Source organism: Rhincodon typus, chromosome 39 (assembly GCF_021869965.1).
Source record: "Rhincodon typus isolate 14 chromosome 39, sRhiTyp1.1, whole genome shotgun sequence".
NCBI lineage: Eukaryota > Metazoa > Chordata > Chondrichthyes > Orectolobiformes > Rhincodontidae > Rhincodon > Rhincodon typus.
The window spans coordinates 16993775-17011335 of NC_063370.1; the positions used below are offsets into that span (position 1 = coordinate 16993775).

The 17561-nt window shown below is 42.1% G+C and overlaps 1 protein-coding gene across 4 annotated transcripts in view; it reads left to right on the plus strand.

Moving 5' to 3' along the window:
• Nucleotides 1–17561, plus strand: part of LOC109933332 (galectin-9-like) — a 38610-nt gene that overhangs the window by 2235 nt on the left and 18814 nt on the right. For all 4 annotated transcript variants that reach the window (XM_020532313.2, XM_048618332.1, XM_048618334.1 and 1 more), the window contains 3 exons: nt 10989–11196; nt 12206–12325; nt 14722–14772. In XM_020532313.2, coding sequence (XP_020387902.1) covers nt 10989–11196; nt 12206–12325; nt 14722–14772 — 379 coding nt within the window. The remainder of the gene's footprint in view (nt 1–10988; nt 11197–12205; nt 12326–14721; nt 14773–17561) is intronic.

Consider the following 17561-nt stretch of genomic DNA (forward strand, 5'->3'; position numbering starts at 1 on the left):
CATAGGAGCAGAAAGGCTGACGTTTCGGGCCTCGATGAAGGGTCTAGGCCCGAAATGTCAGCCTTTCTGCTCCTATGATGCTGCTTGGCCTGCTGTGTTCATCCAGCCCTGCACCTTGTTGTCTCGGATTCTCCAGCATCTGCAGTTCCTACTATCTCTGGCCTTTTTTTGTACCAGCTCTCAGTTCTAGATGTTCTCTCCAATTAAATATGGAAACAAGCAAAATTCACTACTTTTGGTTCTTGCAACAGACTCATAATCCAAGCCACCAAATCTACCCTTCAACCTGGCAATGGCCTGAGGCTGAACCAGTTTGAAAACATATTAGCATTGTGTTTGATTGAGGTAAGCAACTGACCATATGCACCATTAAGTCAATCAATTTCCCTGCAATAACATTTGATTCAGTCCCTGCTTCAGCTCATCTGCTGCTGAAGACCTCATTTATGCTCTTGTTATTTCCAGAGTCAACTATTCCAATGCACTGGCATCCCACATTTTGAACTCTGTAAACTTGAGGTCATGCAAAACTTTGCTTCTCCTTGTCCTAACTCTCATTAAATTCCATCTATCCATCGCTCTGTTGTCACTGTCCCACATTGGGTCCTATTGAAATAACATGTCAATTTTAAAAATATCATCATGCCTATTAAATCCCTTTATGGCCTAATTCCTTTCTATCTTTAATGTCTCCTTGAGCCCCGCAAAATTCCAAGATCTCTGTTCTCCTCGAAACCTGGCCTCTTGAGCATCCCCATTTTTAGTCATTGCAGCATTGGTGGTTGTGCCTTCAACTTGCAAGGTCTGAGTCTGTGGAATTGCTTCTCTAAGCCTCACAGCCTCCCTATTTGTCTCTTCTTTGAAGATGCTTCTCAAAATCTACCTTTTTGATCAATCCTTTGTTCATCTTCATTCAGATCTCCTTTAGTGGTTTGGAAATAAATTTTGCTTGATACTGCTGCTGCGAGGCAGAGTGCGATGTTTATTGCATTTGAGGTGCTCTATAGATATATATATATATGACTCATTATTATTAAGTGCCAGTTGTTGTACATTAATCCAACACTAAGGCAATCAATGCTTCTTGCAACTCTGAAAGAATCTGAAGTTCATTTTTGCATAAAGCCTTAAACCTTCCACAGAAGTGCCTTCAAGATGTCCTCCTTTCTCCTCAACTGAGTACCTCCCGCATCTTCCCTGCATTGACAGGGCCCTCCGCCAAGTTGTCCCATTTCTTTGATTTCCACCCTCACCCCTTCCCTTCTCTCCCAGAACAACAATAAGGTTCCCCTTGTCCACAGTTTCCACTCCACCAGCTTCCACATTCAAAAGATCATCCTCTACCATTTCCACCATCTCAAAAAGATACTATTCTCTCCACGATTTTCCTCCATCACTCCTAACACTTCCATGACACCTTCTCATGCAATCGCAGATGTAACAATTATCCTTTTATTTCCTACCTCCTCACTGTCCAAGTTTCCAAATACACCTTCCAGGTAAATTTGCAGTGTTTCAGTTGTACGTCTTTCAATCCAATCTACTGTATTCACGGCTCATAATATGGTCTCCTCTATAATGGCAAGAGCAAACACAGACTGGGTAACTGTTTTGTGGAACACCTTTACTCTGTCCGTAAGAATAACCCCCAACCTTCCAGTTACTTGCCATTTCAATGCACCAACTTGCTCTCATGCTAACATTCCTTTCCTAGGCCTGCTGCAATGTTCCAGTGAAGCTCAGCGCAAGCTGGAGAAACAGCCGTTCATTTTCTGTTTAGGCATGTTATAGCCTTCAGGATTCAACATTAAGTTCAACAACTTCAGAGTATGAACAGTGTTCTCTATTTTGATAAGAAGGCCCCATCCCCAATACCGAAACACCTGCATTATGTCTTGTTTGTGTCGTGTAGGCTTTGCTTTCAGCATCACTGATCCACACCTATCTTCTTCTCACACCTATCATCAAAACCTATTTTATATCTCAAGTGCTCCTTTACCAATCCATTTGTCTTTTATGTGGGACCTTACTGAAAGACTTTTGAAAGTCAAAGTAAACCACATCCACTGGCTGCCCCTTACCAGCCCTACTGGTTACATCCTTGAAAAATTCCAGTATATTTGTGATTTCCCTTTCCTAATTCCATGCTGTCTAATTCTGTACTGTTTTCCAACTATTCTGTTACTAAATCTTTGATAATTGAATCCATTATTTTCTCTACAATTGATGTCAGGCTAACTAGCCTATAATTCATATCTCTGTCTACTTCCCGTTAAATAGTGGGGTTACATTAGCTACCTTCCAATCCATAGGAATTGTTTCAGAGTCTGTAGGCTCTTGAAAGATTCCACACATGCATCCATTATTTCTATGGCCTCTTCCTTAAGTACTGCAGAATGTAGATTATTAGGACCTGGGGACTTATCAGTCTTTAATTCCATCATTTCCCCAACACCATTTCCCTGCTAAAACTGATTTCCTTGAGTTCCTCCCTGTCATTAGATGCTTTGCTCCCAAATTCTTTTGTGATGTTATTTGTGTGAAGACACAAGGAACATAAGAACAAAAATATGTATTTAATTGATCTGGCATCTCATCATAACTTCATTTGTTTCTGATCATAAAGGGCCTACATTTGTCTTCACTAACCTTTTTTCTCTTCATATATTAGCAGAAGCTTTTACAATTAGTTATGATATTGTCTGCAAGCTTACTGTTGTGCTATTTTTCCCTTCTTAATCAATACCTTTGTTGTTCTTTGCTGAAATCGAAACTGCTCCTAATCCTTAGGTCTTCTGCTTTTTTGGGCAATTTTAACACCCTTCCTTGGATCTAATGATATTGTTAATTTCCCTTTTGGTCATGGTCAGGCCACCTTTCCCATATTATTTTTGTGCCAGACAGGAATAGACAATTGTTGCAGTTCTTCAATGTGCTCTTTAAATGTTGGCTTTTGCTATCTTTTTAAGTTATCTTTTTAAGTAATATTCACCAATTTAGAATAGCCAGCTTGTGCCTCATACTTTTGTAGTTTGCTTTATTTAGATTCAAGACCTTAGTCTCAGAATTAACTGTGTCAATCTCCATATTAATGAAGAATTCTATCATATTATGGTCTCTGTCCTCCAAGGGGCCTCACAAAACTAGATTACTAATTATACTCTTCCAGGATGATTTTATATCCGTTTAGGATGACCTGTTCTCCAGTTGGTTCCTTGATGTATTAATCCAGAAAACCATCCCATACAACCTGCAGGAATTCCTCCTCTTTAATATTGTTACTGATTTGACTTGTCCAATCTAAACACAGATTAAAGTCGCCCAAAATTACAGCTGTATCTTCATTGTTTGCATCCCTAATTTCATGTTTAATGCCTTCTCCAATACTACCACGACAGTTTGGGGTCTGTGTACAATGCTCACTAGTTTTTTACTGCCACTTGCTGTTTCCAAGTTATATCTGTTCACTAGAGCTAATATCTTTCCTTACTTTTACATTAATTTTTTCTTTATCCAGCAACACTACCCTGCCTCCTTTTCCTTTTTGTTTGTCCTTCCTAAAAACTGAATTCCTTGGATATTCAGTTCCCATACTTGGTCATTCTGCTGTACCATTGCTGTAATCCCAACAATTTCAGAAGTGCTTATATCTATCACCAGAGGAAACCTTTACCCTTCCTCAAAATGCTTGAGTTGCTCAAAAATCCATTTTTAAATTACATTGTGCAACAGCTTTAAAGGATTCAGATGCAAGGCAGCTGGAATACTTAGGAAATGAGAAAAAGAAATGGAATGTATCATTGCCTGATAGTAATGCCAAAATTTGATGAGGCCTTGATCCCGGATGCAAAAGTTCTGGTGAGAAATAACAGAAATTACATTTCCCTAGGATCAGTTGCAGTCTTTAACCCAATGCATGCCCACCCCAGATTTGTGACTGGAGCTGACGATCATTAACTCTATATTTAGCAGTTTCAGTAGAATGCAAAAAAAATTCCAAAGTGGACATTTTACCTCCCCAACTAATCTTTGGAAAGAACACAATCTAAATTAAGAAACATTAGAAATTGCAAATGAAAGTCTTTTGTTTTGAGGACCTTATTCAAAAAAAAGCACATTTCCCTCCCTTCAGAACTACACACCAGAAATGACAATTGATGAACTCAATCCTGCAAAGTTGACTCTGGAAAGTCCTCCTTACTTATATCTAGGGCTAGTGCCAAAATTAAGTGTGTTGACTCACAGATTAGTCAAGCAACATCTTTGTAGTCATATTCACAGAATTATACGTTACAAACCACGTCACAGCCAACACCATCACCTTTGCTGTGTATGTCCTGTCCTACTGGCAATCTGGGAGTCCTCAACATTGACCCCAAACATTACGAAATCTCATGGCACCAGGTCAAACATGGACAATGAAATATTCTGTTCACAATATACATTTAATGATTTGGACGGAGGAATTGAATGCAATATCTCCAAATTTGCGGATGACACTAAGTTAGGTGGCAGTGTGCGATAATGCAAAGAGACTGCAGGGTGACTTGGATAGTCTGGCTGAGTGGGCAAATACTTAGCAAATGTGAGTTTATCCACTTTGGTGCAAAAACAGGAAGGCAGATTATTATCTGAATGGTGGTAGTTAGGAAAAGGTGAGGTGCAAAAAGACCTGGGTGGAACAGTTGCTGAAAGTTGGCATGCAGGTACAGCAGGCACTGAGGAAAGCTAATGGCATGCTGGCCTCCATAGCGAGAGGATTTGAGTATCGGAGTAAGGATGTTTTGCTGCAGTTAGAGAGGGCCTTATTGAGGCCACACCTTGAGTATTAAGTGCAGTTTTGCTCTCTTACTCTAATGAATGACGTTCTTGCTATTGAGGGAGTCCAGCGAAGGATCACCGGACTGATTCCCGGGATGACATATGAGAAAAGACTGAATCAACTAGGCTTGTATTCACTGGAATTTAGAAGAATGAGGGGGAATCTCATAGAAATATATAAAAACCTGATTGGACTTACAGGCTAAATGCGGGAAGAATGCTCCTGATTTTGGAGAAGTCCAGGACTTGGGGTCACAGTTTAATAAAAGACCATTCAGGACTGAGATGAGGAAGAATTTCTTCACTCAGAGAGTTGTGAAACTGTGGAATTCTCTCCCACAGGAAGCTGTTGGGGCCAGTTCATTAGAAATATTCAAGAGGGAGCTGGACGTGGCCCTTGTGGCTAAAAGGATCAAGGCGTATGGGGAGAGGACGGGAATGGGATACTGAGATTGCATGATCAGCTATGATCGTATTGAATAGCTCAAAGGGCTGAATGGCCGATTCCTGCACCTATTTTCTATGTTTCTGCTAATTACCACATATCACCCTTCCTCTGCTAATGAATCTGTGCTCCTCCATGTTGAACGTCAATTGGAAGAAGCACTGAGAGTGGCAAGGGTGCAGAATGGACTCTGAGTGGGAGACCTGAATGTCAATCTGCAAGAGTGGCTCAGCAGTACCACTAGTGGCTGAATGGGTTGAGTCTTAAAGGACATAGATGCTAAACTCGGTCAGTAAGAAATACAAATATGCCTGACCCCACCCTCACCAATCTGTACAGGACAGTATCAGGTGCAGTGACCACTGCACAGTCCTTGTGGAGATAAAGTCCCAGCTTCATATTGAGGGTGCTTTCCATCATGTTAAATGGCACTGTGCTCCATGGGATAGACTTCAAACAGATCTAGCAACTCAAGACTGGGTATCCATAAGGGACTTTGGGCCATCAACAACCACTGAGTTGTACTCCAATATAATCTGTAACCTCATGGCCTGGCATATCTCCTACTCTAACATTACCATCACGCCAGGGGATCAACCCCAGATGATTGAAGCGTTAGGAGGACATGCCAGAAGCAGTACCAGGACTATCTAAAAATGAGGTGTCACCCTGGTGAAGCTACGAACCAAGGCTAATAAGAAGCAATAGATAGTCAAGACTAAACAATTCCTAAACCAGCAGATCAGATCTAAGCTCTATATTCCTGCTATATCCAGTTCTGAAAGGTGGCAGACAATTAATTAACTCACAGGAGGAAGTGGTTCCACAACAATGGGGAGCCCAGCAAATCAGAGCAAAAGATACATCTGAAGCATTTGCAACAATCTTCAGCCAGAAGTATCAATTGGATGATCCATCTTGGCCTCCTTCTGAGGTTCCCAGTATTATATGTGCCTGTCTTCAGACAATTTGATTCACTCCATATGATATCGAGAAATGCTAAGAGGCATTGGACACTGAAAAGAATGTAGGCCCTGGCAACATTGTGGCAGTAGTACTGAAGACTGTGCTCCAGAAGTTGCAGCTCCCATTGCCAAGCTCTTCTAAGACAGCCACAAGACTGGCATCAACCCTAGAATGTGGAAAATTGCCCAGGTATGTCCTATACACAAAATGAAGGACAAATCCAACCTAGCCAGTAAGTGCCCCACCCCAACTCTGGCCCCCCCGCAACCAGCTTAGCAGTAGCCTCATCACTGATGCTCAGATTGGACTGCACCAGAGGCCACTCAGCTCCTGACCTCAGTTCAAGCATGGTCAGAAGAGCTGAGCTCAGTAGATGAGTTGTGACTGACTGCCTTGACATCAAGGCAGCATTTGACCGAGTATAGCATTAAGTAGGCCTTGCAAAACTAGAGTCAATGGGAATCGGTGGGTGGAGGGGAGACCTTTCCACTGGTTTGAAGTTCTAGCTGGCACAAAAGATATATTTGTAGTTTTGGAAGTCAGTCACCTCAACTTCAGGACATCTCTGCAGGAGTTCCTCTGGATATTTTCTTAGGCCCAACCATTTCAGCTGCTTCATCAATGACCTTCTCTTTATTATAAGGTCAGAAGTGAGGTGTTCACTGATGATTGTGCAGTGTTCAGCACCATTCACGTACTGAAGCAGTCCATTGAAAAATGCAGCAGGTCCTGTGCAATATTGAGGCTTGGACAGACAATTGGCAAGTAACGTTTATTCCACACAAGTGCCAGGCAATGACAATCTCCAATGAGAGAATTTAACCATCACTCCTTGACATTTAATGGCAATACCATCACTGAATTCCTCCCTTATCTACATCCGGGGGGTTACCATTGACCAGAAACTGGACTGGACTAGGCATATTAATACAATGGCTACAAGGGGAGATTATAGGCTTGGAATCCTGCCATAAGCAATTCATTTCCTGATTCCCAAAGCCTGTCCACCATCTACAAAGCAGAATAAGGAATGTGATAAAATACGGAGCATTTGTTTGGGTCAGTGCAGCTCCAAAAACACTCAAGATGCCTGACACCATCCAGAATAAGCAGCTCACTTGATTGGCACAACATCCACAAACATTCCCTCCCTCTGCGACCGACACACATTAGCAGCAGTGTGTACCATCTATAAGATGCACTGCAGAAATTCACCAATTACAATTCTGAGCCTAAGACTACTATCATCTAGAAGGACAAGAGCAGGAGATACACGGGAACACCCCCAACCTGCAGTAAGTTTCTCTCCAAATCACTCACCATCCTGACTTGGAAATACATTGCCATTTCTTCACTGTCACTGGGTCAAATTCCTGAAATTCCCTTCCTGTTGATATTGTGGGTCTATCTGTACCAAATGGACTACAGTGGTTCAAGAAGGCAGCTCACCACAGCATTCTTGAGGTCAACTAGGAATTGGGAATAATTATCACACTAAGTCAGTGAAGCCTACATCCCATGAATTAATTTTAAGGAAAATATTCATTTAAACCTCATTTAAACACTCTGCCTTTTGGTCTCTAATTGGCCCTACATTTTACTATCCCTTGACTATTAATATATTGATTGATGACATTTGTATTTTCTTTTATATTAGTTGTTAGTCTTTTCCATAACCACACATTGTTACTCTGATTTGTTTCATCACCTCCCTCTGAGCCTTCTGTATCACTCTTGGCTCTCAACTGAATTATTTACATGACACATGTTCTTTATCTTACTCTCTATCACTTGCTTTGTCCAGGGAGATCTGGTAGGTTTACCCTACCTCTCCCTTTTGAGGGAACTCTTTGAAGAATGTACCTCTTTGATTGCCTGGTGGCCACTCATTTCCTAATTGCCTGCCCGCTTCCAACGCTGTGGTTGTGGCCATTACTCTAAATACACTAACCACATAATTCTCTGTCTCATGGGCACACCATAGTGACTCCAGCCACTGCTCAAGCTCCAAAGCCTGATGCTGGAGCTTTGAAACCTTTACAGAGAACAGGCAAGAAAATGGATTTGAGGATTATAAGATCAGCCATGATCTCATTCAATAGCAGACCAGACTTGGTAAGCCTTTTGCCTATTTCTGTTCCGGTTTTTACTCTCTTGCCTGATGTGTGCATTTTTGGCTGGCCAACATTTATTGCCTGTCCCTAGTTACATTTGAGAAAGTGGTGGCCAGCTACCTTCTTGAATCACTGCTGTCCATGTGCCATAGATCAACAGTATCATGAAGGATGGAGTTCCAGGATTTTGTCCCAAATGACACTGAAGGAACAGTGATATATTTCCAAATCAAGATGTTGAGTTTCTTGGGGGGGAACTTGCAGGTGGGGTGTTCCCATATATCTGTTGCCCTTGTCCTTCTAGATGGTAGTGGTCATGGGTTTGGAAGGCGCTGTCTTAGGATCTTTGATGAATTTCTGCAATGTATCTTGTAGATGATACACACTGCTGCAACTGAATGCCAGGGACAGAGGGGCTTTTGTGAATATATGTCAGTCGAGTAAGCTGATTTGTCCTGGATGGTGTGAAGTTTCTTGAGCATGGTTGGGGCTGCACTCATCGAGGCAAGTGGGGAGTATTCCATCACACTCCTTACTTGTGTCTTATAGATGGTGAACAGACAAGGGAGTCAGGCAGTAAGTTATTTGCTGCAGGATTCCCAGTCTCTGACCTGCTATTGTAGCCTTTGTATTTATATGGCTAGTCTAGTTCAATTTCTAGAATGGTAACTTCCAGGTTGTTGATTGCGGGGAATTCAGATATGGTAATGTCATTGAATGTCACAGGATGGTAGTTAAATTCTCCCTAATTGGAGATGGATATTTCCTATCACTTGTGTGACAGAATCAGGGCATAGTCTCAGAATTAGGGTCAGATCATTCAGGAGGAATGTTAGAAAGCTCTTCTACGTGCAACGAGTAACTGAGGTTTGGAACTCTTTCCCTCAAACAGTGGGCGATGCTAATCCAATTGTTAAATTTAAATCAGAGGTAGACAATTTTTTATTAAGCAACGCTATCAAGGGATGTGGGCCCAAGACAGGCATATGGAGTTAGGTCACAGATCAACCGTGATCTTATTGAGTGGTGGAGCAGGCTTGAGGGGCTGAATGGCCTACTCTTGTCTTATGTTCCTGTACGTTCTAATGAATGTTACTTATTGTGTCATGTAAATTGGTGAGGCCAATTGCATTCTCCCATGAACCCTCTTCAGATAATACCACACTTCCATTCTCCAACCCTACATCTGCAGTATGGTCTCAGGAATCCTCTTCCACATTCAAATAATAGCATGTTCCTACAGAACCCCTATCAAGGAATAGGACACCCTCGGTGAACTTCTCCTTCAAATAATAGCACTGTCCCAGATAGAGCACTTCAAATGTTAGGACACTCCCAGAGGAAACACTCTACAGTTAATAGTACGCTCCCAGGATTTCCTCTGCGTTTTAAATAATAGGACACCATTGTGCACCCTCCCCCCACCAACCTTGAGAAATAGCACATTCCCAAATTATACCATAGGGATCAGTGCTGGGACCTTTACTGTTTGTTATGTATGTGAACAACTAGGATCCAAATTAGAAGACATCATTACTAAGTTTGCCGATGACAGAAAAAATGGTGGTATTGTCAATAGCAAGCAAAATGGTCTTAGGCTATGGTTTGACATTGATCAGCTGGTAAATTGGGCAGTGCAATGACAGATGGAATTTAATCCCAGTAAGTGTGGAGGTCTAATAAATGAAAGATATACACAATGAATGGTAGGTGCCTAGGAAGTACTGAGGAACACAGGGACCTTGGTGTACAAATCTACAGATTCCTGAAGGTGTCAGCACAGGCAGACAGGATGGTGAAGAAGGCATGCAGGATGTTTGCCTTCATTAGGTGGGGTGGAGATACAGGAGCAAAGAAGTCTTGTTATAGCTTTATAAAACATTTGATTGGGTTCATTGGAACATTTGGAACTCTTGTGCAGTTCTGTTCACCATACAATCAGAAGGTTGTGATAGCACCAGAGAGCCTGCAGAGGGGATTTACCAGAATGTTGCCTAGGATGGAAAATCTTACTTACGAGGAGTGACTGGATAGGCTGGGTTTGTTTTCCCTGGAGCAGAGGAGGCTGAGAGGGAATTCCGGTTGAGGTATACGAAATTATGAGAAGCATAGACAGGGTATATCATAAGGATCTTTTCTCCATGGCAGATGCGTCTAAGACTAGAGGGCATTAGCTTAAGATGAAGAGCATGTGGTTTAGATGAGATCTGAGGAAAACCTTTTCACTAGGGGATGATGAAAATATGGCACGTGCTGCCTGAAGTGGTGGTGGAGGGAGCTGCTGTTACATCATTCAAGATGCATTGGGATGAACACTTAAAATGCTACGGCATTGGAGGCTATGGACAAAGTGAGGTAAATGGGCAATCCAGTATTTTTTGGTGTTTGTTGGTCAGCATAGACATGGTGGGCTGAAGGGCCTGTCTCCATGTTGTAAGACTCTACGATCCTCCCACCCTCCCACCACAATGACCACCCCATCCTTGCCTTTTGATAATAATCAGCCTCAGGGACCCCTTATGTATAATCTGCTGTTGAGTGAATGTGCTGACCAGCAATACTGGTGACTCCTGCCATTCCCAGGATGCTGGGAGCCATGTTAGAAGTGTGACTGCATCTGCATCCATCTTTTTGCCTTGTAGGTTTGGAGTGGATTTCCAGTGTGGCAGCATTGTGAAGCCACGTTCTGATATTGCGTTTCACTTCAATGTGCGTTATGATGAGGGGACTGTGGTCTGTAACACATTGGAGCGTGAATGTTGGGGAACAGAACAGAGGAAGCCTCAGATACCCATCCCCACTGGCTCTTACTTTGAACTGATCTTCCACGTGCGTAGTTACTGTTTTCAGGTATGAAAAAAACTTATTGACTCTATGGGAAGAGGGCCCAGTTATCTTATTTCATTGTTCTGTAAGTAGCTGCCTGGCCAATGTGACTCAAACCCAGTGTTGAGGTGACCAGAGAGCCAGATCCCATATTGGGTTCCTTTAAGCTGCTTTGTGTTCCAAAATTACAGAGAATGCACCACAATGTTGCTAACTCTGTAGGAATGGCCTGGTCTAATCTCAAGGCACTAGGCAGTGAGCAAACCAATCAGAAAAAAAATCACAGGCTATAAAGTAATTGTATTTTATAAGACATTTTCTTTGTTTTGTTTGTTTACTAATTTTAGAGGTAATTGGATTTTAGTAGTGGATTTTAGAAAGTGCAGTTTGCCAGTCAAGAGTCATCCAGTTTGTTTTTTTTTCCAATTGGAATGTTGGGGAAGGGCTTTTAAGGATGGACATGTCAGGTGATCAATAGGCATGTGAAAGCAGGGGTGGAATGAGTTATGGGGTTCATGTGACAAAATCCCCCATGAATTTGTCCCCCTGGAATTGGCCACTCGAAACTCAGGCAAGGCAAGTTGGAATGAGGTCGTGGTTAAAGAGATGGTATCATTGTGTCAGGCTGAATGGACAGCATCTGTCAGATGGGATCAACATTTAGCCAGAACCCTACAGGACTTCAATCCTGAATCTTGGGAATTAAGTGTAATCTTGTAAAGAGGCGGGAGGGGATGGGATTAATAAATCTCATGAAGAATTCAAGATAAACTTCTTCACCAAAGAGTGGTGAGGAAATGGAACTTGCTGCCACAGTGGGTGGTTGAGGTGAATAACATGAAATGTATAACTGTATGAAGGAGAAAGGAAAAGAAGGATATGTTGCTTGGGTAAGATGAAGTAAAGTAGGTTGGAGTTCATGCAGAACAAAAACATGACCTGTTTCTGTTCTGTTAACACTGAATAACACCTAGGTGGAGATTGAAGAGCCTGAAATTTAATAAGTAACATGAACTTTTTCTCCCTCACAAAGGTATCTGTAAATGGTCAGCATTTCGTTGAGTATTGTCACAGGCTGTCCTACAATAGAGTGGATACGCTCGTGATTTCAGGAGATGTCCATGTGAATGCTCTCACCTTCAGAAATCCAAATGTAAGTAGTTTTTTGGCATTTGCCAAGTGCAAGAAAGGACAGGGAGGCAGAGAGTAGTTTAGTTGGAGCATGGTTTGAGTTCTGACACTGATTGAGCTGCTGATTAAAATCTGATTGAAAATCTTCCTAACCATGCCACAAGACCAGTGTAAATTTGAAAGACGACTTTCATTTCAATGATGGTCTTCCAGTCTCAATTTCCCTTACTCTGCAGGTGGGGTAATGGCGGGAAAGGTGAAGGGTGAATTAGATGGTGAGGCCTACTGGAGCATCAAAACCTTAGACTGAATTTCTGTATCCCTGCCCAAGGCATGACCATGACTGGTGGGTGGCTGCTTCCGTGTGACTGTTGATAGCTTTACCCGAATGTGGATTAAATTTGACACATCTTCATATAAACTAGACTATGAGCAGTCATCAGTTGGACTGTATTTAAGACACTATTGGATGCTGCAGTGAGAGCACTGTAGGCATTCATTGGATGGATAGGTTGCGATGGCTAAACAGTAAAGAGGAGTCTAGTGGAAATTATTGATTGCCCAAGGGATTGGGGGAAAGGGAATGGCATCTTTTTGGGCACCTTTCAGGAACCTGCTTCAAAATGACACTGAAGGAGACTTGAGGGAGATTGGGGCATGTGATTGGGAGGAAGGTTCCCTTTCTTTCTGGTGGAGGAACGGTCAGGAGCAAAACAAATGTAGAAGGTTTAAGGAGAATTTAAGAAGAAACAAAACATTTTCAATTAAAAAAACGTGCAGGAGGAACTCACGGGACTATCAGTATTTGTGGGAAGAGAAACAGAGTTATATGACTGAGAGATTGTAAGAACTGCTGATGCTGGAGTCAGAGATAATACAGTGTGGAGCTGGAGGAACACAGCAGGCCAGACAGCATCAGAGGAGCAGGAAAGTTGATGTTTCGGGTTGGACCCTTCTTCGGAAGGGTCTGCTGGCCTGGTGTGTTGCTCCAACTCCACACAGAGTTATATGACTCTTGTTTTGAACTGCATAGACCTTAAGACCATAAGAAACGGGAACAGGAGTAGGCCGTTTGGCCCCTGAACCTGCTCGGCCATTCGATAGGATTGTGGTTGATACAATACTCCTCATATCCACTTTCCCGCCCTTCCCCCTAATGGAAAATTATTTTCTGTTTTAATTTTGGATTTCCAGAATCTTTGATGTTTTGCTTTCTAGTCTTTCATATTTTCTGGTTTTGATCAAGAATCTTGTCAAATGCAAGCTTTGCCTCCTATTTCTGATTTAACTGCCATGAAATTCCACGATATGAGGCTTTCCTTCCAGATTTCTGCATTTTAACTTGCACAAAGTCCTGATCACCAAACAACCCTTTGTTTGCTGACCAATATTGGCCATTAGTCACCGAGTGACTTTATTTTTAAAATTCCCATCCTGGCATTTCAATCCTTTTATAGTCTTTTCCTTCCCTATCCTTGTAGCCTATGACTCTCTCAGATCTCTGCATTCCTTCAACACTAGTCTCTCGCATATTTACAGTTCCTTTGTCTACCATTGGTGGCCATATATTCAGCCATCAAGTTCCAAAGCTCTGGAATTCCGTCCCACTGATCACAAAATTAGCCATATCGTGATCTCAGCTATCTGGGTCTTAATCATACATGTCCTCATTCACCCAGAACCCCTGTGCTTTCTGACCTACATCAGCTCCTGGCCTTGCAAGTTAGAATGCTCATCTCTCATGTTTAAATCCTTCAATAGCTTCATCCCTTTACCTCTTATCAAGACCTGTTACCCTTTGAGATAACTGCACATCTCATTTTTGGCCTTTTGTGTATCCCAATTTTAGTCTCTCCACCATCGATGTCTGAACTTTCCACTTTGGAAGTCACTCCTAAAACTTCTCCACATCTCTAGCTCACCCTTCTTCCTTTGCATAAAATGGCGATTCTCACATGATGCAGGCATTGCTAGCTAAGCCAGCATTTATTGCCCTTCTCTAACTGCCGTTGCCACACTCCGTAAAGTCTGGCTCTTTGACAATGTCCCTATCCTAATGGGTTCTTCATGAAAGCAAAATGTTGTGAATGCTGGAGCTCTGTAATGAGAGAGAAACAGGAGATGCTGGAGAAACTGAGCAGGCCTGCAGAGAGAGAGAAACAGAGTTAATGTTTCAAAACAGCTCTGAAGAAGAGTCATTCTGGGCCTAATGTTAACTCTCTTCACAGGTGCTGCTAGATCTGCTGACAGTCTCCAGCAATGTCTGTTTTTATTTCTAGTGTCTCATTCTTTGGTTTGTTATAAATGTTATGATGTCGAAGACACACTATAAATGCAAGTATTTCTTGCTGTCCTATTGATGGCATACCTTCCTGTCTGTCCCTAAATCCTGATTTCTGATTGTTTTTGTATTTTCAGGTTCCTCCACCTTATGCTCCTCCTGCTTACACCCCCATTCAAGCTTCCAATGTAAGTCTGGTTGTTATGCATCTTCTCAAAGTTTCTGCCAAGTGATTGAATGTGTATTAACTCCACACTGCATTAGTGTCAGGCTTGCCAATTGCCTTGGTGAATGCCTGTCTGGATCGGCCATACACAGAGAGTGGTTAGCGTGTGGATTGAACTTCCTGAGGAAGTGGTAGATGTGAGCACAATTATAACATTTAAGAGACACTTGGATAAGTACATGAATAGGAAAGATTTGGAAGGAATATAAACCAAAAGAACTGCAAATGCTGTAAATCAGGAACAACGCTGCTGGAAGAGCTCAGCAGGTCTGGCAGCATCTGTGAAGGAAAAAGCAGAGTTCTGAGGAAGGGTCACTGGACCCGAAACATTAAGTCTGTTTTTTCCTTCACGGATGCTGCCAGACCTGCTGAGCTTTTCCAGCAGCAAGATTTGGAGGGATATGTGCCAGGAGCAGGTAAGTGAGACCAGTTTAGTTTGTGATTCTGTTTGGTGTGAACTGGTTGGAGTGAAGGGTCTGTAACTGTGCTGTATGACTCTATGTCACCATGACTATGAGACTGGTATTAGGATGTTGTGGTAAGTGAGGAATTGGTTTATTCTTATTGAATGCGCTTTAATCATCAGAATAACTTTAGCCATTTGTATTTGCATTTTCTGAAAAGTTGTGATTAACTTTTGGGAATAAATTTTGTATCAAAATTGCTCTAGAAATGTGCATTTTAAAGAAGACTGTGAGCTCTGTAAAAAGAGAAATACAGAGATCATAAGGCAAAGAATGTAAGTCTCCCATTTTGTCGGGGTCTGTGGGTAACTCTCCCATCCTTTAGGGGGGTGAGCTGTGAATAATCCTCCCAATCAGCAGGAGGCAAACTGTAACTAGCCCTGTCATCCTTTAGGGAACGAGCTGTGTTTAGGCCTTCCCATCGTATGGGTGGATGTGGGGCTAAGCTGTGGATAGCCCTCTGATCCTGTCAAGTTGGCAGTCGGTACCCCTCCCAAACTGCCTTCCAGACTGATCCCTTTGTTTCCTCACCAGCTTTGCTGTAGCTTTGCACTTGTGTGTAATATTTGCTGTCTGAAATGATCCAGTTCCAATGGAAGGTCACTCACCTGAAATATTAACTTGGTGCATAACCGCTCCTCTCCTGCTGGCAGGGCTCTCTCAATTGTTCACTCAGTCCTCTCCACACAAGCTCTCTGGCCAGCCTGGTGCTTCCAACACTGCTTATTTTTATGCACATATTTAAATATTGATAAAACTGAAACCACAGTCCCCTTAAACATTTTTCCCCAGCTACCCATTTCATCCTTCTTACTGGCATCTGTCTGAAGATGAGCCAGCTTGTTTACTAGCCTGGGCATCATATTGGAAGTGGCGATGAGCTTGTGACCAAATATCCAATCCATCACGAAGACTATCTATTTCCACCTCAGTGACATTGTCAGACTCTGTTTTAGTTCAGCTCGTCTGCTGCTAAAATCCTCATCTATGCCTTTGCTATCTCCAAAATTGATTACTCCAAACCACATTCAACCATCAGTAAACTTAAGGTCATTCAAAACTTGTGATAAGTCCTTCTGAAGAAGGGCGACCAGACCCAAAACATCAATTCTTCTTTCCCTCCACATATGCTGCCTGGCCTGAGTTTCTCCAGCAACTTCTGTTTTTGTTTCAGATTTCCAGCATCCACAGTTCTTTGTTTTATTTATATGATTGGGCATAGTCAGCATGAATTTCTAATTGGGAAATAACATCTGGTGAACTTTGTTTTTGAGCTTTTTGAGGATGTTACCAACAAAATTGGTAAATGTAGTATATTTGGGTTTTCAAAAGGCTTTTGTTAAGTGTCCCCACAGGAGGTTAATTAGCAAAACTAAAACATATAATAGGAGGTAATGTACAGGCAAGGATTAGGGATTGGATAACTAGCATAAAACAGAGAGTAGGAATAAAAGGGTCATTGTCACATTGGTTGGCTGTGACTAGTGGGATCAGTACTTGGACCCCAGCTATCAATGATTTGGATGTGGGGACCAATGGTAATATTTCCACATGCAGATGATACAAAGCTAACTGGGAATATGTGTTGTGAGGAAGATGTAAAGCATAGTAGGGCTGAATGTGGCATTTGGAATATATTGTGGAGAAATGTGAGGTAGAAGGAACAGATGTGCAGAGTATTTCTTAAGTGGTAAGAGGTTGGAAAGTATCGAGGTACAAAGAATTCTAGACATGCTTGTTGATAATTCACCGAAGGCAAGTGTAGCAAGCTATTAGGGAGGCTAATGAAGTGTTAGTGGACTGATCTGCGACTTAATTCCATAGACTCACCTTCATCACATAACCCTTAATGCTGTTGGTTAACAAAAATCTATTGATATCAGTTTTAAATGTGACCATTGATATAGCATCAATGGCCATTTGCAGAAGAGAGTTCTAGCCTTCTATGATCTTTTCACTAAAGAAACGTTCCAGTTTAGCTGTGAGAAAAAAGGCATGCTGTTAAAGTTTTTCATCTTGTGCTCATCAGGACAGAATCACAAAATACCAAATTGCAGAGGAAACAACAATTAATACTGCTAATTGATTGACGAATGGATTCTGATTGGTCGGGACATCGCCATAGAAAATGCACCAGGGAACAGTTAACTACCAGAGATAATAGGAACTGCAGATGCAGGAGAATTTGAGATAACAAGGTGTAGAGCTGGATGAACACAGCAGGCCAAGCAGCATCAGAGGAGCAGGAAAGCTGATGTTTCGGGTCTAGAACCTTCTTCAGAAATGG